The sequence below is a fragment of the Tamandua tetradactyla genome, chromosome 14, assembly GCF_023851605.1.
Source record: "Tamandua tetradactyla isolate mTamTet1 chromosome 14, mTamTet1.pri, whole genome shotgun sequence".
Classification (NCBI taxonomy): domain Eukaryota; kingdom Metazoa; phylum Chordata; class Mammalia; order Pilosa; family Myrmecophagidae; genus Tamandua; species Tamandua tetradactyla.
This window is the reverse complement of record NC_135340.1, coordinates 94550141-94567485: the sequence shown is the minus strand read 5'-3', so window position 1 is coordinate 94567485 and position 17345 is coordinate 94550141. Positions and strand designations below refer to the sequence as shown.

Below are 17345 nucleotides of genomic sequence, written 5' to 3'. Positions count from 1 at the left end.
AGGGGAGCTGAAGGGGCCTCTCCCTTGCACTGCCTCTGCCATTGGCTTTATCTCCTCTGTGGGCCCAGCTCCTGCCTGGTGTGTCATCTGTTCCTGCAGGGGACCTCACCTGCTTTCGTTCCTCCAGCCTGGAAGTGACAGTGGCCTCCTGCCAGGGCTAACCTCTGGACTGCCTTGTCATCAGCCCCAGCTCATGGCTTCTTGGCTCTTCTTTCACCGGTGGAACCAGTTTTTCCTGGAGAAGATTCCCTGCATTGCTGATATTTAGACTGGTTTCTGTCTTCCCGGCGCTTTGCCTTTGCATTTCTACCCTTGGATGGGGGGCCTCATTTCTGCCTTCAATTTCTACCCACAGTACCCAGCTCTCTGGTTCCCTGGACCAGAAACCCGAGTGCTGCTGGGTTCCGCCTTGTTCCTTTCCTGCGGGATCCAGGTGCTCACCAGTTTTCATCACTGCCATCTGCCTGGTCTTGTGCTTTTATCTTCTGTGCCCCTCAGCAGGACTCCTCCCCTTCCCTCCCTCGCTTACCCCCTCTCTGCCTCGGGGCCTTCAAGGGAGGCTGGTGCAGTGATGGAGCTCCTGGGGGGCTGCCCCACAGCCCCGCCCCCGGGTCTCCTGTGCCAGCTTCACAGAGAGAGGTTGACTTCAGGAGACGCTTATCTTCTTTATCAATTAATCTACATATCTGTTTTTTTTCTGTCACAATTGTGTGTAAATTAGGAAATAAATGGAAATGGGAAGAGGCAGCAGTTACATTTGTGTGGGATTAAAATAGTCTGTAGAGAACGTATTATGTGTTAGTGGACAACTGACAACTAATAGTTTTAAAAACCCGAATTTAAAATCTCAAGTGACTCAGCATCTCAGAAGAAGAAATGAAGCATTGCCCTTTTTTGGTCCGTTGTGGTGTGGCCGAGCCTGCTGGTCAGGAGCCCGGGCTGAGGCGGCCCGTGGCGGGTCGGGGCAGGCTCCCTCCTGTGATCTGGGGCGTGTGGGCCACCCACTCGCCAGCCCCGTGTCCCCGTGTGCCCAGCCGTGAGGTGAGGCTGACGCCTACCTCCTCTACCCCATGTGGGTTGTTGGAGGTCAAATTGAGATGGTGCCTGAGACAGTTTACCCTCATGCCCACACATTAGAAAGACTCAGTAAGTGTTATATCGTTGTAGACAAAGGAAGACTTATTGTAAGTGTGCAGTTTCAAGATAAAATTTTAATCAAATCATCCCATAAACATAAATGTAAACTCTAAGAACTCGTTTTTTCTGATTATGAAAGTGGTAGATGCTCACTAAAGAAAATTCAGGCAATATAGAAAGTTCTCCAAACTCGAGAGCTGGAGTTAACATTTTTGTGTATTTCCCTGCTGCCTCTTCTCTGTGTGTTGTTGGGGTGGGGCGCATGCAGGCATCCAAATTGAGAGGTGTCCTGGCTGCTTTACATTATGGTGTGAGTATTTTCTCTTGTCAGTATATGCTTTTTTTTTGTATGCTGGATAATGGGAGTCACATTTCATTCCTTTTCCATGTGACTGTCCCAATATTGCAGCACCATTTGTTAATTTTTTTTAAATTTATTTTTCCGGGGAAGTGCATGGGCTAGGAACTCCCTCATGGAGTATATACTTTTAACCATCCTATTTGGTGGTGTCAGGTAGATGCATTTAATTTATTTCATCATTCTCCTATCCTGATGGGCATTTCGCAGTACTCATTCTGAAACAGGGAGAGCTTTGTGTGTGTGGCCAGCCTTCAGTGCTGTTTTGCAAAACCACAGTCAGACTGCTTCCTGCCGGAGCCACAGCCCCCAGCCCCTTGCACAATGCTGCTGCAGTCCAGATGCTTGCCAGTTTCCCATTCGTTCCATCATTGGCATGCACATCGTCTGCCAGGGCTTTGCTAGACGCTGACGACACAGAGGTGAATGGCACAGCCGTGCATACCCTCCGGAGCTCATCAGCTGAAACAGTGGCCTGAGCAAGTGTTCCCTGGCAGCCTGCTCCACACCCAGCCCTGTGCCAAGCCCCCAGGCAGCCTCTGCGGTGAGGGTTCTGCCTTCCACCTGACTGGGAGGAGAGGTGTGTACCTGCAACCATCTCGCACCTCAAGGACCGCTTACAGGACCTTCCTCTGGAATGTCTTCAGCCTGGGCCCTCCAGGCAGAATGAATCACGGGTCCACCTCTGGTCCTGGGGTCAGCCATCCATTTCCCTTGCCAGCTACAGCTCCTTAATTGCAGCTGCCTGGCTCCGGCCCTCTCTCCCCAGCCCCTGCCAGTGCCAGCACTAAGTAGGTGCAAATGCAGGGCGGTCGTATGAGTGCGGAGGGGGGTGCAGGAGGGCAGAAAAGGAGCCCCACTGTGGGCGGGGGTGGGAACCAAGTGTGTTCAGTATTTTGTTTTGTCCACTTGTCAGAATTTTACGGGAGAGGGAGGGGAATATGGAGGTTGCGGTTGATACTTTTTGCCAACATTGGAATGGTTTTACAAAAGTCCTTTTTCAAAAGTCCTTAAGGAAAATGAATGACAATTTTCAGCCGATGTATACCTTTAAAATTTGCCTTTTATTCTATTCAGAAAACAAATTGTCCAAAAGAGCATGTTCTGGGTGGTGCAACGGTGGCTCAGTGTCAGAATTCTCACCTGCCATGCCAGAGACCCAGGTTTGATTTCTGGGGCCTGCCCATGTTAAAAAAAAAAAACAAAATGCATGTTCCAATCATGAATTCCTGTATTTTGTTGTCCTTTACTTACTCACTCTAGGGTGATTTTACAACTTTGCTTTAAGAATTGTTTTTCTAAAAAACAATGCCTCTTAGCTTTTTAAATTATTTTTGCCATCTCACATTTTTTTTTATTTTTATTTTTTTTTTACATGGGCAGGCACCGGGAATCGAACCCAGGTCCTCTGGCATGGCAGGCAAGCATTCTTGCCTGCTGAGCCACCGTGGCCCGCCCGCCATCTCACATTTTAAATGAACTTCAGCCAGTAATGCCTACTTGAATTATTTATGCCTTTTTTAATAATTTTTTAATTTTTAAAGTTTCTTTATAAAGAAAAACAAAACTTACAAGGAGAGGTAATTGACTTTAGAAACTTTTTGATTGTCCTGCAAAGAACATTTTAAAATTTCATTTTATCACTTGTCTAAATTGTTTGTAGTTATTTTAGTGTTCCATTCATCCCACACCTTTTTTCCTAAGTTAACTGGCTTGCAGCTGGAAAGTGCTGTTTGTCTTGGGTTGATTTACGTTGCTGATAAAGTTAGGACAAGCAGGGGCTTCCACGCACAGGAGGCACCCAGCACAGCCCAGCATCTGGAGCCAGAGGGCCCCCTCCGGAGTGAGCCCTCCCTGGAGAAGGGTGGAGCCAGCCTGCCCCACCCACAGGCACTGCTTGCCTCCAGGATCTTAAGTATATCATATGTACTTAAGGGGGAGAAGAGGAGAGAGAGCCCCAACAAGGAAGGGGAGGGGGTAAGTAAAGCCAGTTTGTGAAGGCACGTGGCCCCACGCTGCCCACATCCGTGAAAGCACGTGGCCCCACGCTGCCCACATCCGTGAAAGCACGTGGCCCCACGCTGCCCACATCCGTGAAAGCACGAGGCCCCACGCTGCCCACATCCGTGAAAGCACGAGGCCCCACGCTGCCCACAGCCTCTCGCCTCCCTCGCCTCTGTCTCTGCGAGAGCTCCCACATGTCCTCTTACATGTGCATCTCATCAATTTTCTTTTCGCTTACGCCAAAAAAAAAAAAGTCACGGCAAGTACCGCTGGCTGAAATAAATTCAAAACAGATGAAAAGAAGAAAGATAGTATACCAGATTGCCTAAAAACATAGGTCGAGCCAGTGTCAAAGATGTTATAAAGACACAAACGTTAGCAACATACGCACCATGTTCTCTAACAAAAACTGGAAAAGTGGATAAAAGTGCGTATCGATGCTTGAGAAATTCCAGTGCACAAAAGTTATAAACAAACGACATAGTCTGATTTGACCAATGTATAACTTTGATCAATTCATTTCCATTTCAAAAATTATGAAATACTTGAAAAGTAGAGGAAATACAACACCCATGTTCCCACCACTCGGCTTTACCTTACCTTAATATTTTGCCATATTTTCTTTAAATCTCTTCTCTTGTTTACAGTTAAAAATGAGGGTGCAGTTGAAGTGCATTGTGCCCTCCCTGCCCTCCCCACCCACAGAGGCGCCCGCAGCCCCCCCAGCCGCAGAGGCGCCCGCAGCCCCCCCCAGCCGCAGAGGCGCCCGCAGCCCCCCCAGCCGCAGAGACGCCCACAGACCCCCCAGCCGCAGAAGCGCCCGCAGCCCCCCCAGCCGCAGAGGTGCCCGCAGCCCCCCCAGCCGCAGAGGCGCCCGCAGCCCCCCCAGCCGCAGCGGCGCCCGCAGCCCCCCCAGCCGCAGAGACGCCCACAGACCCCCCAGCCGCAGAGGTGCCTGCAGCCCCCCCCAGCCGCAGAGGTGCCCGCAGCCCCCCCAGCTGCAGAGGCGCCCGCAGCCCCCCCCCAGCCGCAGAGGTGCCCGCAGCCCCCCCAGCCGCAGCGGCGCCCGCAGCCCCCCCAGCCGCAGAGGTGCCTGCAGCCCCCCCCGGCATGTTAATTGTGACCTGTCATCCGGGTCAGTGTATAAGATCCTGTAGTGCTCTGCAGATTTGTTTTGAATGTTGCAAAGTTTATCTAAATGACATCTTTTTGGAAGTGTTGTTGAGGAACTTGCTTTTGCTTCGTTATGTTTTTAAGAATTGTCCATGCTGACTGAGGCCTGTGCCCCTCACTTTAACTCCCACGGCACCCGCTGTCTGAATATGCCGCTGCTGTGCCCACATGTCCTTAGGCTGGTGAGGGACACTTGGGTTCTCCCCAGTCTTTGGTTCCCGTGAACAGTGTTCCGTGGGCATCCTTGAACATCTCTTTCAACACGTTTGCAAGTGTTTCTGGCTGTTTTCCTGGGGGTTCCAGTGGGGGGTCTAGATACTGCCAGATCGTGCTCCAAAATGTTTGCCCTAGTTTATCCTCTCGTCAGCAGTTACGGGAAGACTGCCTCTGTCCCACAGATTCCTCTGTTCACGGGTATTTCCTGGAATACTAATGAGGTTCATGTCTCTCCGTACTTGCAGAACTGGCGGCTCACCCCCAGTGCCCTCTTTCCCTGGGGAGCGGCTTCCGCTCTCAGCTGGTCCCACCACCCCTGTGGAGCCTCAGCCTCGCTGTCCTGTCCCTGCAGGGTTCTGGTGGGGATGCCCTTTGGGCTCCAGCACAGGCCTGGTCCTCCCCCGCCCCACTCCCTGCCCTTATTCCTGAGCTCCCTGCCCCAGGGGACCCTACCTCTGCCTCCTCCGTGTCCCAGATGAGAAGCCTGGGTGTTCTGAGCACCTCTTTCACTGCCTCTAACAGCAGGTTCTCCAGGGCCTACCTCCAAAATCCTTCTGGAAGCTCTGCCCCCACCAACCTGCTTGGTTCAGGTCTTCATGACCTCTGCCCTGCCCTGGCAGGGCTCCAGCCGGGTGCCCTGTCCCCAGCCTTGCAGCCTCCCCGGTCCAGCTGGAGAGTGGACCCAAGGTACAAGTTCAGCTCCATCCTGCCCCTGTTGACCCTTTTGCTCCTCGCTGCCTGCTGTGATTTTCAGACTATGGGTAGAGAAATCAGTTTAGTGGATTGAAACTAGCTTTTTATTTCGTTAAATGTGATTGATTAGACTAGAATCAAAAGCATCCAAGTGTGTCCTACTGTGTAAGATGAAGTATTGCTTTGTAAAACATTTGTTTCTGTTTTATAAATACGAACACACACAGATATGTGTTAGCAGGGTGACGATTGAATCGGACTTTTCCTTGTGGGTCATAGACAAGAGGCTGGCACAGCCCCTGCCTGTAGGCACACTGGCCCTCCAGCACCGGCCTGTGCTGTCCCACTCCCAGCCCTCCTCTCCAGACCACAGCTGGAAGAATCCGTATTTCTGGCTTCCCCACTCATCTTTTAGCTCTTTCCCCAGCCCTCTACCCAGCGCTGGTACCATGTCTGACATGAGCCCTGCCAACCACTGTTGCTTGTCTGCCATGTGATAGCTGGTTTGCCTAAGTCTCATTTAATCCTCTCTGGAAGGTGGATATTAACTGTTTTCCAGATGAGGCCCAGAGTCATTAACATAATGTGCCCGCGGCCACACAGCTAGTAAGTTGTAGAGCTGAGAGCCAAACTCAGGTCCGCCTGACTCCTGAGTCCTTGCTGCCCTCACCACCCCAGTAAGTACTTGAGACCGGGCAGGGTGGTGTCCTGCTTTCCGTTAGCTCAGGAGCTTGCACCTGCCCAGGACTCAGGTTTATGGCCCTTTGTGAGAGCATAACTCTCTGTTCTAATGACTCTGCAACTGCCTGTTTTTTCAGGGCGTTTGAGTATAGGACTGGTTTCAGGCTGCAAACGCCCCCCATTTCCTGTGGGAAGAGGGGGTGTCCTTCATGTGTTCTCCACACCCAGCGAGCCCTTGGTGTGCTCCTGCAGTGTGCTGGGCTGGCTGCCTCTGGGGCATGGCCTCTGCTCTGTGCCGTATGCATTGCCATGGCCTCCCGTCCGCGGGGGTCTCGGCCTCACCACCCGTCCTCAAGTGCTGGCCCTTGTGACAGGCCCCAAACGCTCTCCCCTTTGCGCCCTCGCAGGTGGACCAGCGGGTGTTCCGAGACCTCATGAGTGAGAAGCTGCCTCGACTGCACGCCCACTTTGAGCAGCACAAAGTCGACTACACCCTCATCACGTTCAACTGGTTCCTGGTGGTGTTTGTGGACAGTGTCGTGAGCGACGTCCTCTTTAAAATATGGGACTCTTTCCTTTACGAGGGGCCAAAGGTAGGTCTGCCCACCCGGCCTGGCTGCACGCCCTCGATGCCCGGTGGGCTGAGCGAGTGGTGGCAGAGTGCCCGGCTCCCCCAGAGCTTAGGAGAGTCACCGCCGGTGCCAGAGGGTTGAGCACCGCGTGCAGCCAGGGTGGGGCCTCGGGAAGGCGCATTCATTTCTCGTTCATCAAAAACCTGTGGCCAGTGCCAAGCCCTGCGCCGGGCACTGGGAGCTTTGATGGTTACAGCCACGTAAGACAGATGGTCGCCATCCCCCCTGCATGGACACAGGGGTGGGCCCGGGACCAGGGGGGAGCCAGCTTCAGAGCATTGAGCCCCCACCCTGCCCTGTTGTATGTTGTTTGCAAATCAGTTTCCAAATCAGTAATACATTTACATGATCAGTTCAAATCATTTAACTAACAGTATAATGTTAGTTAAATGGAGATTAACTGCCAACCCCATCTCCACTACCCTCTCATCTGGTTGCTCTTCTAAGTTAACTGTCCTTCTCAAGGCGTTTTATATATATTTAATCCAGCCTTACTTTTCTGTTTTGGAGATAGTTACATATCAGAATATACTGATCTGGGTCCTTTTTCTTCTGTTTTTTGTTCTTTGCTTGGCATTTCCTTTTACAAAATGAACCAGTAATTTACTTAACAGCCCCCTGAGGGGCACTAGGTGTTCCCTCCTCTTGCCATTTCAAACTGTGCTGCAGTGACTGTCCCTAGAATTATGTCTTTTTACACATGTGCAAGCACATCTCGGTTTAGTCTTAGAAGGGAGACGTGCTGGGTCAGGGGTGCCTTTAGTTTTGATAAATGTTGTCAAATTACCCTGCAGGAGGGGTCTTACCGATTTATACTCCCACCAGCAACATTCGAGTGTGGATGTCGCCTCCTGCTTAATTCAACTTAATACGTTATCTACTGTTAGATCTCATCTGTCATCATTAAAGGCAGCCAGGGCTTATGCAGAGTTTCCTGTTGGGCGCAGGTAGGATGTTAAGAGAAAGATGACCTGTTGAAACCCTGTAATAATGCTTTTTAAACAGGGGAAATCACAGATTAGTGCAGGCCACCCAAGGCCCTTAGATGTGGGGAGCTCTTTGTTTCTAAGCTCCTTGGACCCCTCCAGGAGTCCATCCCCTCTGGTGTCAAACTCAGTACCCCAAAAACAAATCAGTTAAAAAAATCTGATTCTCTTTTACCGCATTCAGAGGTCAATAATTCAGACCCCAATTCACTAACTGACAACAGAAATTGCCTCTGGAAGGGATACTTTCTAAGAGTTTCAGAGTTAAAAAAACTCTAGTTTTGATTTGATCTAAGATGATACTTTATTGATGAGCCAAATGTGAAAGGATTCTACTAACGTCTACTCTATACAGACATGTTTTAGCCTCAAAGCACTGCTGAAAACTGCCAGAGAATTGCCTTTTCTCTAAGGAAGCAACCCAGCCCCGGCCTGCGGGGGCTCTGTCCTCGGTCAGGCCCCTGCCTGGCTGCAGTAGCAGGCCGGGCCTCCAGTTCTGGTGCGTCTCCGCTTACACATGTCCCTGTCCGTCCCACAGGTTATCTTCCGTTTTGCCCTGGCACTTTTTAAATACAAGGAAGAAGAGATTCTGAAATTGCAAGACTCGATGTCCATATTCAAGTATCTCCGTTACTTCACTCGCACCGTCCTCGATGCTAGGTGAGGAGGTGCCGGGCGTTGGAAAGAGCAGGTGCCCTGACCTCTGTCTCTGTGAGAGCGAGCCTGTCCTCGCTGTCCTCCAGCTCTGAGCCACCCTGGGTGTGCTGTGTGTGTGAGAGGGGCAAAGGAAACGGGAATAAGGAGGGACTGACGGAGATGATTTTGTCCTTTTATCTCGTAACCATAAATCCCAGCAACCAGAAGCAAAGTTTATAGATATGAAACAAGTATTTAACTGAGTACTACCGTGTTGCAGGTTCTGTGCCATACAGCTGGGGGTCATCAGTGAGGAGTAGCCTTGAAGAGCTTGGGTGGGGGACAGTAGCAGCACCGTTTGATCAGCGTTGGAGAAAGGAAAGCTCAGGTAGAGGAGAGTGCAGGGGAAGGCTGGAGGGGCCGGTGAGGAGGGAGCCGCCTGGGCAGAGGGCCTGGCAGCTGGGAGCTGAGGTGGGAGCTGGGGGGCTGTTAGGGGGGCCCAGTGAGGGATGCGGGCAGCCTGGAGCAGGCATTCCCGGAGGTGGAGAAGAGGGCATGCTGAGGAGAGTGCGGGAGGAGGGATTTGAACTCGGAGACCCCTGGTCTGGGCAGTCCAGTGGTCAGGAACCGCATCAGCCCCTCCCTCCCCAGCCACGCAGTCACTGCCTGTTCTTGGCCTCCTGTGCCTCTATGTTCCTGGGGCTCTGGCCCTGCCTTCTGAGGGCTCGTTTTCCAGGGTTACAGCTGCAGGTTAGAGCTGTCACAGGCATTTCTGTGCACCTGCTCTGGTTCAGCACTTGAGGACAGATCCTCACTCTGAATTGTCAAGGTGCTGTGGCTGCCGTCTCCTGAGCAGGGATAGGGGTAGATTTCTGCGTCAAACTTGTGTGCATATACGAAAACGAAACGAGTCCTTGCACTAAGGGGCTCATTAATGTTTTTCAGACTTTTTTGACTGTAACCTGTAAGTGCATTTATCATAATCTAGGACGCACATGAAAGAGTATGTCAAATTGAAGCAGAAGAATCTGTTGACATGTTTCCAGTTCTTACCAAAAATCTGTGTGAGGCCCTCCGATATTTTCTGTTACATTCTGCATCATTTTAAATGTTGGTCATGACTCACTAAATCGACTCCCCGATCCACTAATGGGTCATGGCAAACTTGAACAACACTTGCGCCCACCTGATGGAAAGGGGGCCTGGGAGCTGCCCCCCAGGAGTGGGCCTTCACGGCAGACACAGTGAGAGGCGGTTGGTTAGCACCGAGGCCACAGGTCAGCCGGACGAGGTGCAGCAGGAGAGCGTCTGGGGCCAGGGGGACGGCCTCGAGTGAGGACCCCTGGTGCTGGGAAGGGAGGTGGGCACTGGAGCAGAGGTGCTGGCCGAAGCACCCGGCACACCTGGCCTCCTACATGCTGGCACCGTTTTGGGACCTTTTACTCGGGGAGTGTTTTTAAAGGTGTCTTCAGGCTTATTAATTCAGAAAGAACAGGGGTCTAATTTTTGTGAAATTGAAGAAGTGTATCTGGGAAGAGCATTTACCCATGAAGGATTGGTCGAGTTCTCAAATGAGCCTGGAGAATTTTTGTTCATCCCATCCCAGATTACTAAGGATGACATTGAATGAATCCTGCCCCGCCAAGCCAAACATTAATGCTGTGTTGAGAACAGCTCGGCTCCAAATACCGAGGCTGCCCCGCCCCTGCCAGTCTTGTGCTGGGTTGTCAGTGTGGCCGGCGTGGTCCAGGTGCAAAGGGGACCACCCAGGGCTGCAGGAGCCCTGCCCACGCAGCCCCTTCCCTACTGTGCCCGCCGCAGCAGCCCACTGGTGGCCCCTGGCTCGCGTGGTCCTGCAGCGCCACCTTGAGGTGGCTCTGGGCGCGGTCCCTGCCCATCGGCCTTGGAAAGTAAAGCTCCGCTAGCCCAGGGTTCCCTGGTAGCAGGTGCCAGGTCGGCTGCGGCAGACTTACGGAGTGTGTGTGGGGTGGGGGCTTGTTGATGAAGAATGCAAAGCCCTGGACCCCCCTCGGGACGGGGGCCCCAGCCTCGGTACGTTAACGTGCTCCTGGGACTGGTGGTTCCAGTAATGCCAGCTCTGCAGGATGTTAACTGGCTTTACGAAGAAGGAGAGAGGGAATTCTGTGGTCAGGTGAGTTCTGGGGCTGTTAGGTTAAACCAGATTCAACCAGACTCTTCATCTCAAGATGTCTGGGAAACTGAGGTGCTAAGCATTGTGTCCTGGCCTTAGGTGACCACAGGGCACTTTCTCGTCTCTTAACTGTACTATCTAGGCCCAGGGCAGAGGCAGGTCTGGCCTCCCATTGTATCCTCAGCCGCAGTCAGCACTGACCAACTGAATAAGTGAAACATAATTTAGTACTTTCTGTATTAGTTTCCTTTTGCAAGGAAGGGGCTGACATTTGAGGTTTGGGTTTGTAGAGCCCGTGGGCTGGTAGCTGTAGGAGAGAAGGGGCTGGCTGTGTGGGTGCTTGGTCCACAGTCCCCGCCCTGACCAGAGCTGAGCCTCAGGCACACCTGACAGCGCCATGCTCAGTGCTGTGCCCTGTTGGGGCCTCGGTATTCTCTGGCATTCACGTGTTCTGGAGCCCACTCTGGGAAGCCTGGCGTGTAAAGCCTTTCTGACTTCTACTCCTTGGAGGAGAATCCTCTGGCCTGGAGTTGGGCATATCCAAGGGGTGGGTGTTTTCAAATGTAAAAGGAACGAAAGCTGAAAGCTCGTATGTTCTTAATTATGTTTACATTCGGATGAAGGTAGCCAGAGTGTCTGAAGAGTAGCAGGAGAAAATGGTTTGGTTTCCATCTTACACTGGGGGAGGTTCCTCGTGGTACGTGTGCGTCATCAGAGCCTTTGCTGGGGGTATTGGGAAGCCAGGTCTTTGGGACGGGTCCAGATGTCCAGAGACGGGAGGGTCTTTGAGCAGGGTCCAGAGAGGGGAGAGGGCCAGGCCCCCCAGTGCTGGAGGAAGCAGCTCCCTCCGTGACCCCAGAGCTTAGCGTTGCCGACCTGCTGAGTGCAGCCAGTCCACAGCCAGGCTCAGGACAGTTTGTAGTTTTGTTTCTATCAGTGATCAGGGGTGAAGTATGATCTTAAAAATGTTATCGTTAATTGGTACTTTGACCTGAGGGCAGCGTGGAAACCCACAAACTGCAGAGGTCTCTGTGGACCGTGGCTCAACACTTGTCACATTGTTGATGGGTCCGACAGGTCTTTCCAGGTGTGCTTGATGGTTGTTCCTTCCCAGGCCGTCGGCCCCTGGCTTTCTAAACGGTTCCTCTGTGCCAGGCCCCTCTGGCCCTGAGCAGGCACCGGTGTGGCTTCTGAACCCCTCACAGGTGTTGACTCGGGTAACCCTGAGCAGGTGCCTGTGTGGGCTTCTGAACCCCTCACAGGTGTTGACTCAGGTAACCCTGAGCAGGTGCCTGTGTGGGCTTCTGAACCCCTCACAGGTGTTGACTCGGGTAACCCTGAGCAGGCACCGGTGTGGGCTTCTGAACCCCTCACAGGTGTTGACTCGGGTAACCCCACGCCTCCTGGGGCGGCACCGGGTGGCACCGGTGCTCCTGGGGCGGCACACGAGGCCCGAGGCGGTGAGGTCATTGGCCTGCCCGGCATCCCCCGGTGAGTGTGCAGCAGAGCTAGACCTGCAGCGGGTAGAAGCCCTGGCCTGTGTGCCGTGGGGAGGGCAGGCCACCCGGGACGCCGTCGCCTCATCGGGCCCCCAGCACGCAGTGCACCCTCCTTGGCACGGCCGGGTCGGGGGTCTGCTTGCGCCCGCAGGCCTGTGGGCTGGGCGGAGGGGAGGGCTGTGAGCGTGCCCACCGGGCCCCCGCTGACACCTCGCCCCTGTCCTGCGCCCTGCCAGGAAGCTCATCGGCATCTCCTTTGGGGACCTGAACCCATTCCCGCTGCGCCAGATCCGGAACCGGCGCGCCTACCACCTGGAGAAGGTCCGGCTGGAGCTGACGGAGCTGGAAGCCATCCGCGAGGACTTCCTGCGTGAGCGCGACACCAGCCCCGACAAGGGCGCGCTGGTCAGCGACGAGGAGGAGGACGCCTGAGGGGCCCGTCCCGGTGCCGCTGCTCCCGTGGCACAGCCGGAATGTGCCAAAGCTGCCCTGCAGCCACGCCTCAGCACGGCCAAAGCCAGACGTAACATCATGGGCTCTGCAGGTCTGCTGGGCGGATGTCCACGGCCGCACTGCTCCTGCCCGTGTCCACTCAGGGTGGGCGCCGAGTCTGTTTACAGCCATCCCCACACCGCCGCGTCCTGCTTGCCCGTGCCATGCTCCCTGGCCGACCGAGAGTCGGCAGACTTGCCATTTCTGTTTTCATGAGCCCGTTTACAGCATCCATCACTCGTCTTGGTGTTTTCAAACCTTCCTGCCTTTATCCTGTACGTGTTGGTGTTTGTTTTCTTTTTTCTTTGTTTTTTGTTTTTGGTTTTGGTTTTGGTTTTTGCATGGGCAGGCACTGGGAAGTGAACCCAGGTCGCAGGCATGGCAGGCGAGAATTCTGCCACTGAGCCACCATTGCTCGCCCACGTTGGTTTTCTCCATTTGTGAAGTGGGGGCCCTGCATAAGCTGCCCCTGGGCCCGAGTGGCTGCTTCATGTGACACCAGCAGCAAGTACATCCCTCGCTTTGAAGCGGCTTGTGTATAAAGCCCGCGGGACTGCTGGCGGCTCCAGCCTGCTCCCTTTGCCCCATTTCTGCAGAACTGCTGGCGGCTCCAGCCTGCTCCCTTTGCCCCATTTCTGGAACAGCTCTCGCCCTCTCGCGTACAGCCCATCACCCATGGCTCCCAGCCTGCTTGGCAGTGGGGGGCTGGCCTTCCAGACACCACCCTCCTTTGTCATCGCCGCTGGTGTCTGCAGATCATCACGCTGTCCTGCCCAGCTTGCCCTCTGGCTCATGGCTCTGTGAGGTGCCAGGGAAAAGCTCTTCTTCCCGCCTGGGGATTGCCTTGTGAAGGTCAGTCTCCAAGGGTGGGTGGGCTGTTCCTCAGTAAACCGGCTCAGCATACTGCAAGGCAGGGCACCCCTGGGCTCTCGCCGTGCGAGAGGTCAGGAGGATTTTCTGAGGGTGTTTACAGGCCGGCGGTGCAGCTGCTGAATGGACGCTGTCAGGCACCCAGAAGCTGGGGCTATCTCGGGGAGGCCGCTGCAGTGCTGGCACTCGGGCTACGGGGAGCTCTCCCTGGCCCCTACCACCCCGCGGCGCCCTTGCTCTCGGCAGCTGCCCTCACATCCCGACGTCACTCTCCACCGGGGAGGCAGCCACCCCTACCTGAGAGCTGACCGGGCGTTCTCCGGGCACTCAGGAGCTCTGCCTTTTTAAAGCCCTGGGGAGATCCTTTGTGCAAAAGAACTCACTTTGCTTAGTCCCTCTGTGCGTCCTCGTCGCTGTGTAGGTGACTGTTCTCGTGCAGTGTTGTTCACACACATGAGAAAGGGTTTGGAAGAGGATTCTTCACTACCTGGAAGTAAACAACTGGAAATACTCCTTAGCTGGTGTATATCAGACACACGCAGACTAAGAATTGAAGCAGTGTAATTTCAAGAAGTGCTTGTTTCTTGAGTGTGGGTTTTTCTCTTATTTCTCACTGTCAGCCTTCTAGCAGCATGATAAACTGGTATGTGATATATATTGGGCTGAGCTCAACTTTTCTGCCTTTCGTTATGTCGGTGAATTTGATTTATCACTATATAGAGGGAGCTACGCGCAGTATTTAGCCAAATGCCTTTGGTCTCATTTCAGGTATCAAAAAGGGGTTTTATAATTTTCTTTGTCTTTGGAGTGGCTGCTTAAGGTCTGACTTCTAAAAGAAGTCACCCGGAGCGGCTGTGGCAGCCGTGCTGCCCGTCCCAGCCCCCACAGGAGTTCATCGGGGCTGCCGGGGCCAGTGCTGGACACTCGCCGCCCCACGCCCTTTCCCCCGGGGGAGTGGCACCGTTCACCTGGGCCAGATGCTGTGGCAGAGTGTGGTGAGGATGGGGGCAGGGTCCCGAGCTCGGCGCCCGTCTCCCCGCTTTGCTGGTTTCCGAGTTGATTCCCCCTGGAGCACGCCCTGTCCTGGACTTCAGGTCCTGCTTTAAGTAATGGGCTCAGTTGGTCTGGTTTGCACAGGGCCTGCGTGGGTGGCTAGAAGCCATGGTCTGTCGCTCTCTGAGGGGCGTGTTGACATTTCCAGGGCGGTCATCATCAGTGCAAGGGGGCAGAGAGGACCGGACTGGGGGCGCTTCAGTGGGCTGCCTTCCTGGACTCCGGTGTCCAGTGTGGGACAGGATCGAACTGACTTTCCTCCTGCGTTGAGGGTCTGTCCCACTATTTTGAGCCAACACGTGTCCTCCCTTTGCGTTTTGAGGGACGAGAAGTGCTCCGTGCTCTCTGGGCCCCTGCCCGCTCCTGACCCCCTCCATGGGCTGCCTCACATGGCTGCTGCCCGCCGAGGCTCGGGGAGCCAAGGGGCACCTCCCTCAGCACGCAGCTTCTTAGTGAGTGGGTTTTTGGTTTTGTGTGGGTTGAATATCTGTTAATACTTTTGTATATTTTCACTACAGTTTATATTTTTATAGGTTATTTTATCAAGGTTTTTCTAGATTATGGACGTTTATTTTGTATAACGAGCCCCTGCTGTGTGTATTTATGCAAACCTGAACCTCTCTGTGCCATCTGTTACCTCTAGCCATGGCCACCCCTGACTTTCACTTATGCATGGGTCTCTTCTTACCCCAGGTGGCGTCGGTGCTACCTGTAGTCTTGCTGACAGCTGTGCAGTAGCAGCTGACTGCTAGAGATGATTCTGGTTTCAACTATGCTATGTCACTTTAAGGAAGTATTCTAGGCAAATATTCCCAGTCAAGTTATCTGTTTTTTTTTTGACCAAATACATTATTGCACAAACCCCAGCCCTGTGCTTTGTCTGGTGCTGTCTTCCTGCGTGTGACGGGGCTTCTGGACAGCAGGGCTTGCCCGGGGGTCCTGTGGGTGGCAGAGGATGCCCAGCATCATGTGTGCCCCTGGCATTCCTGCCATTGCTGGGGCAACTGGACAAGTTGAGGAAGCCCTGCCAAGCGCCTCTCCTTTTATATCACGGCACTCTCTATGCCGGTCTTCAAGTTACATTTTGGAATTGTAATACTAAACGAAGAAATAAACTAATTTGCATCACATTTTGGCTTGAAATGCATTTATGGTCACTTATTGGGATGAGGCTCAGCTGCGAGAGCTGGGAGGCGGGGATGGTGCTCGGGTGTGGTAGCAGTCTCTGCCACTGGTGTGCCCTGGGGCGGGTGGGACAGGATGCCTTCATCGGCAGCAGCGGCCCTGGGAGGCCGTCAGAGCCGTGTGTCTACGGGAGGTCCCTGCGTCTGCGGCAGCCCCCAGGCCAGGGCGGTGGGTACCCCTCCTGCCACCGGCTGTGCATGGGCCTGTTTCCCTCCTGTCGGACTGACAGCTCAGGCCCAGCTGCCGCTGGGGACACCACACCGCCCCCCCCAATCAGAAAAACACAGGAGAATGATTAGGACCGAAAGGAGGAGGGGGAAGGAGTGTTCAGAGAGGGTTCCCAGGCAGGGCAGGCAGGGTTTGGTGAACCTCTGTCTCTTCTAGGGACACAGATTCAACAAGGCAGGGGGCTTTCTGAGGTCACCCAGAGCTGAGACCGGGACCCCAGGGCTCGGCTCTGCCCCAGCCCTGCTCAGGGTGTGGGTCAGGAGCTGGAGAAGGTAAACTGAGGCCCATCTCTTTCATTAGGGAGTCGCTGCTGCAGGCAGTTCTGGCAAAGCCCCGGGAAGCCATTACTCAGAGCGTGGGTCCCCAGGGCCTCCTTGGACCGGCCAGGCTGCTGGACACACAGACGGGAAGTGGGCCTGGCTCTGCGATGAGCCCTGGTCACCCGCTTCCTGAATGACCCTGACAAACAGGCTGCTCCAGGCCAAGCCTTTGTGGGGCCTGCTCACAGGGGCCAGCTGCTCAGGCCAGACCGGAGCTTGGAGGGGCCAGCTGCTCAGGCCAGCCTGGAGCTCGGAGGGGCCAGCTGCTCAGGCCAGCCCGGAGCTCGGAGGGGCCAGCTGCTCAGGCCAGACTGGAGCTTGGAGGGGCCGGCTGCTCAGGCCAGACCGGAGCTTGGAGGGGCCAGCTGCTAAGGCCAGCCCGGAGCTCGGAGGCAGGAGGTGGAGGTGCAAGGCCTGGGGCGTCACCAGGGCCTGTACCCGTGGGCCAGTCTCTCCATTCCCGGGGCCTCGGGCATCTCGCCAGAAAATGGGCATCCTGGTGATTAGGTGAGACGTGCCGCACACTGGTGCTCCCACCACCCCCTCAGCCTCGGCCAGCGCCTCAGGCTGCTACACGCACCGCGCAGGGTCACTGTCCATGGCGTGTGTGTCACAGAGCAGAGTGACCGCTGTCCCCTGGAGGTGAGCCTCCGGAGGAGGATGGAGTCCTTCCAGAAAGTAGGACTTCTGGGGAGGTTGTGAAAGGACTGAGTCCAAAGCTTTTTTTTTTTTTTACATGAGCAGGCACCGGGAATCGAACCCAGGTCCTCTGGCATCACAGGCAAGCATCCCTGCCTGCTGAGCCACCGTGGCCCGCCCCCAAAGCTTTTCTGAGCAGAGATGGGGGACAGGTGTGAGGGGGGAACAGTGTCCAGCCCCCGCCCTGGCCAGGGCCCAGCCCCCACTTCCAAGCACCGCCAGCCCCCCCCCGCCCCCTGGCGCGGTGCTGTGGGCTGGCTCCGGCACTCACTTCTGTGGTGGGGAGGCTGCTGGAGGGCCACGGGCCCACGGGGCACAGCCTGGCACTGGG

At 54.7% G+C, this 17345-nt stretch overlaps 1 protein-coding gene across 1 annotated transcript in view; it reads left to right on the top strand.

Annotated features, from left to right (window-relative positions):
- The window catches only part of TBC1D2B (TBC1 domain family member 2B), a 112742-nt gene extending 97030 nt beyond the window's left edge, over positions 1-15712 (top strand). The window contains exons 11-13 of the mRNA XM_077126755.1: positions 6670-6855; positions 8419-8540; positions 12404-15712. Of these exons, the coding sequence (XP_076982870.1) occupies positions 6670-6855; positions 8419-8540; positions 12404-12599 (504 nt within the window). The 3' untranslated portion in view covers positions 12600-15712. The remainder of the gene's footprint in view (positions 1-6669; positions 6856-8418; positions 8541-12403) is intronic.
- Positions 15713-17345: the final 1633 nt, after the last annotated feature.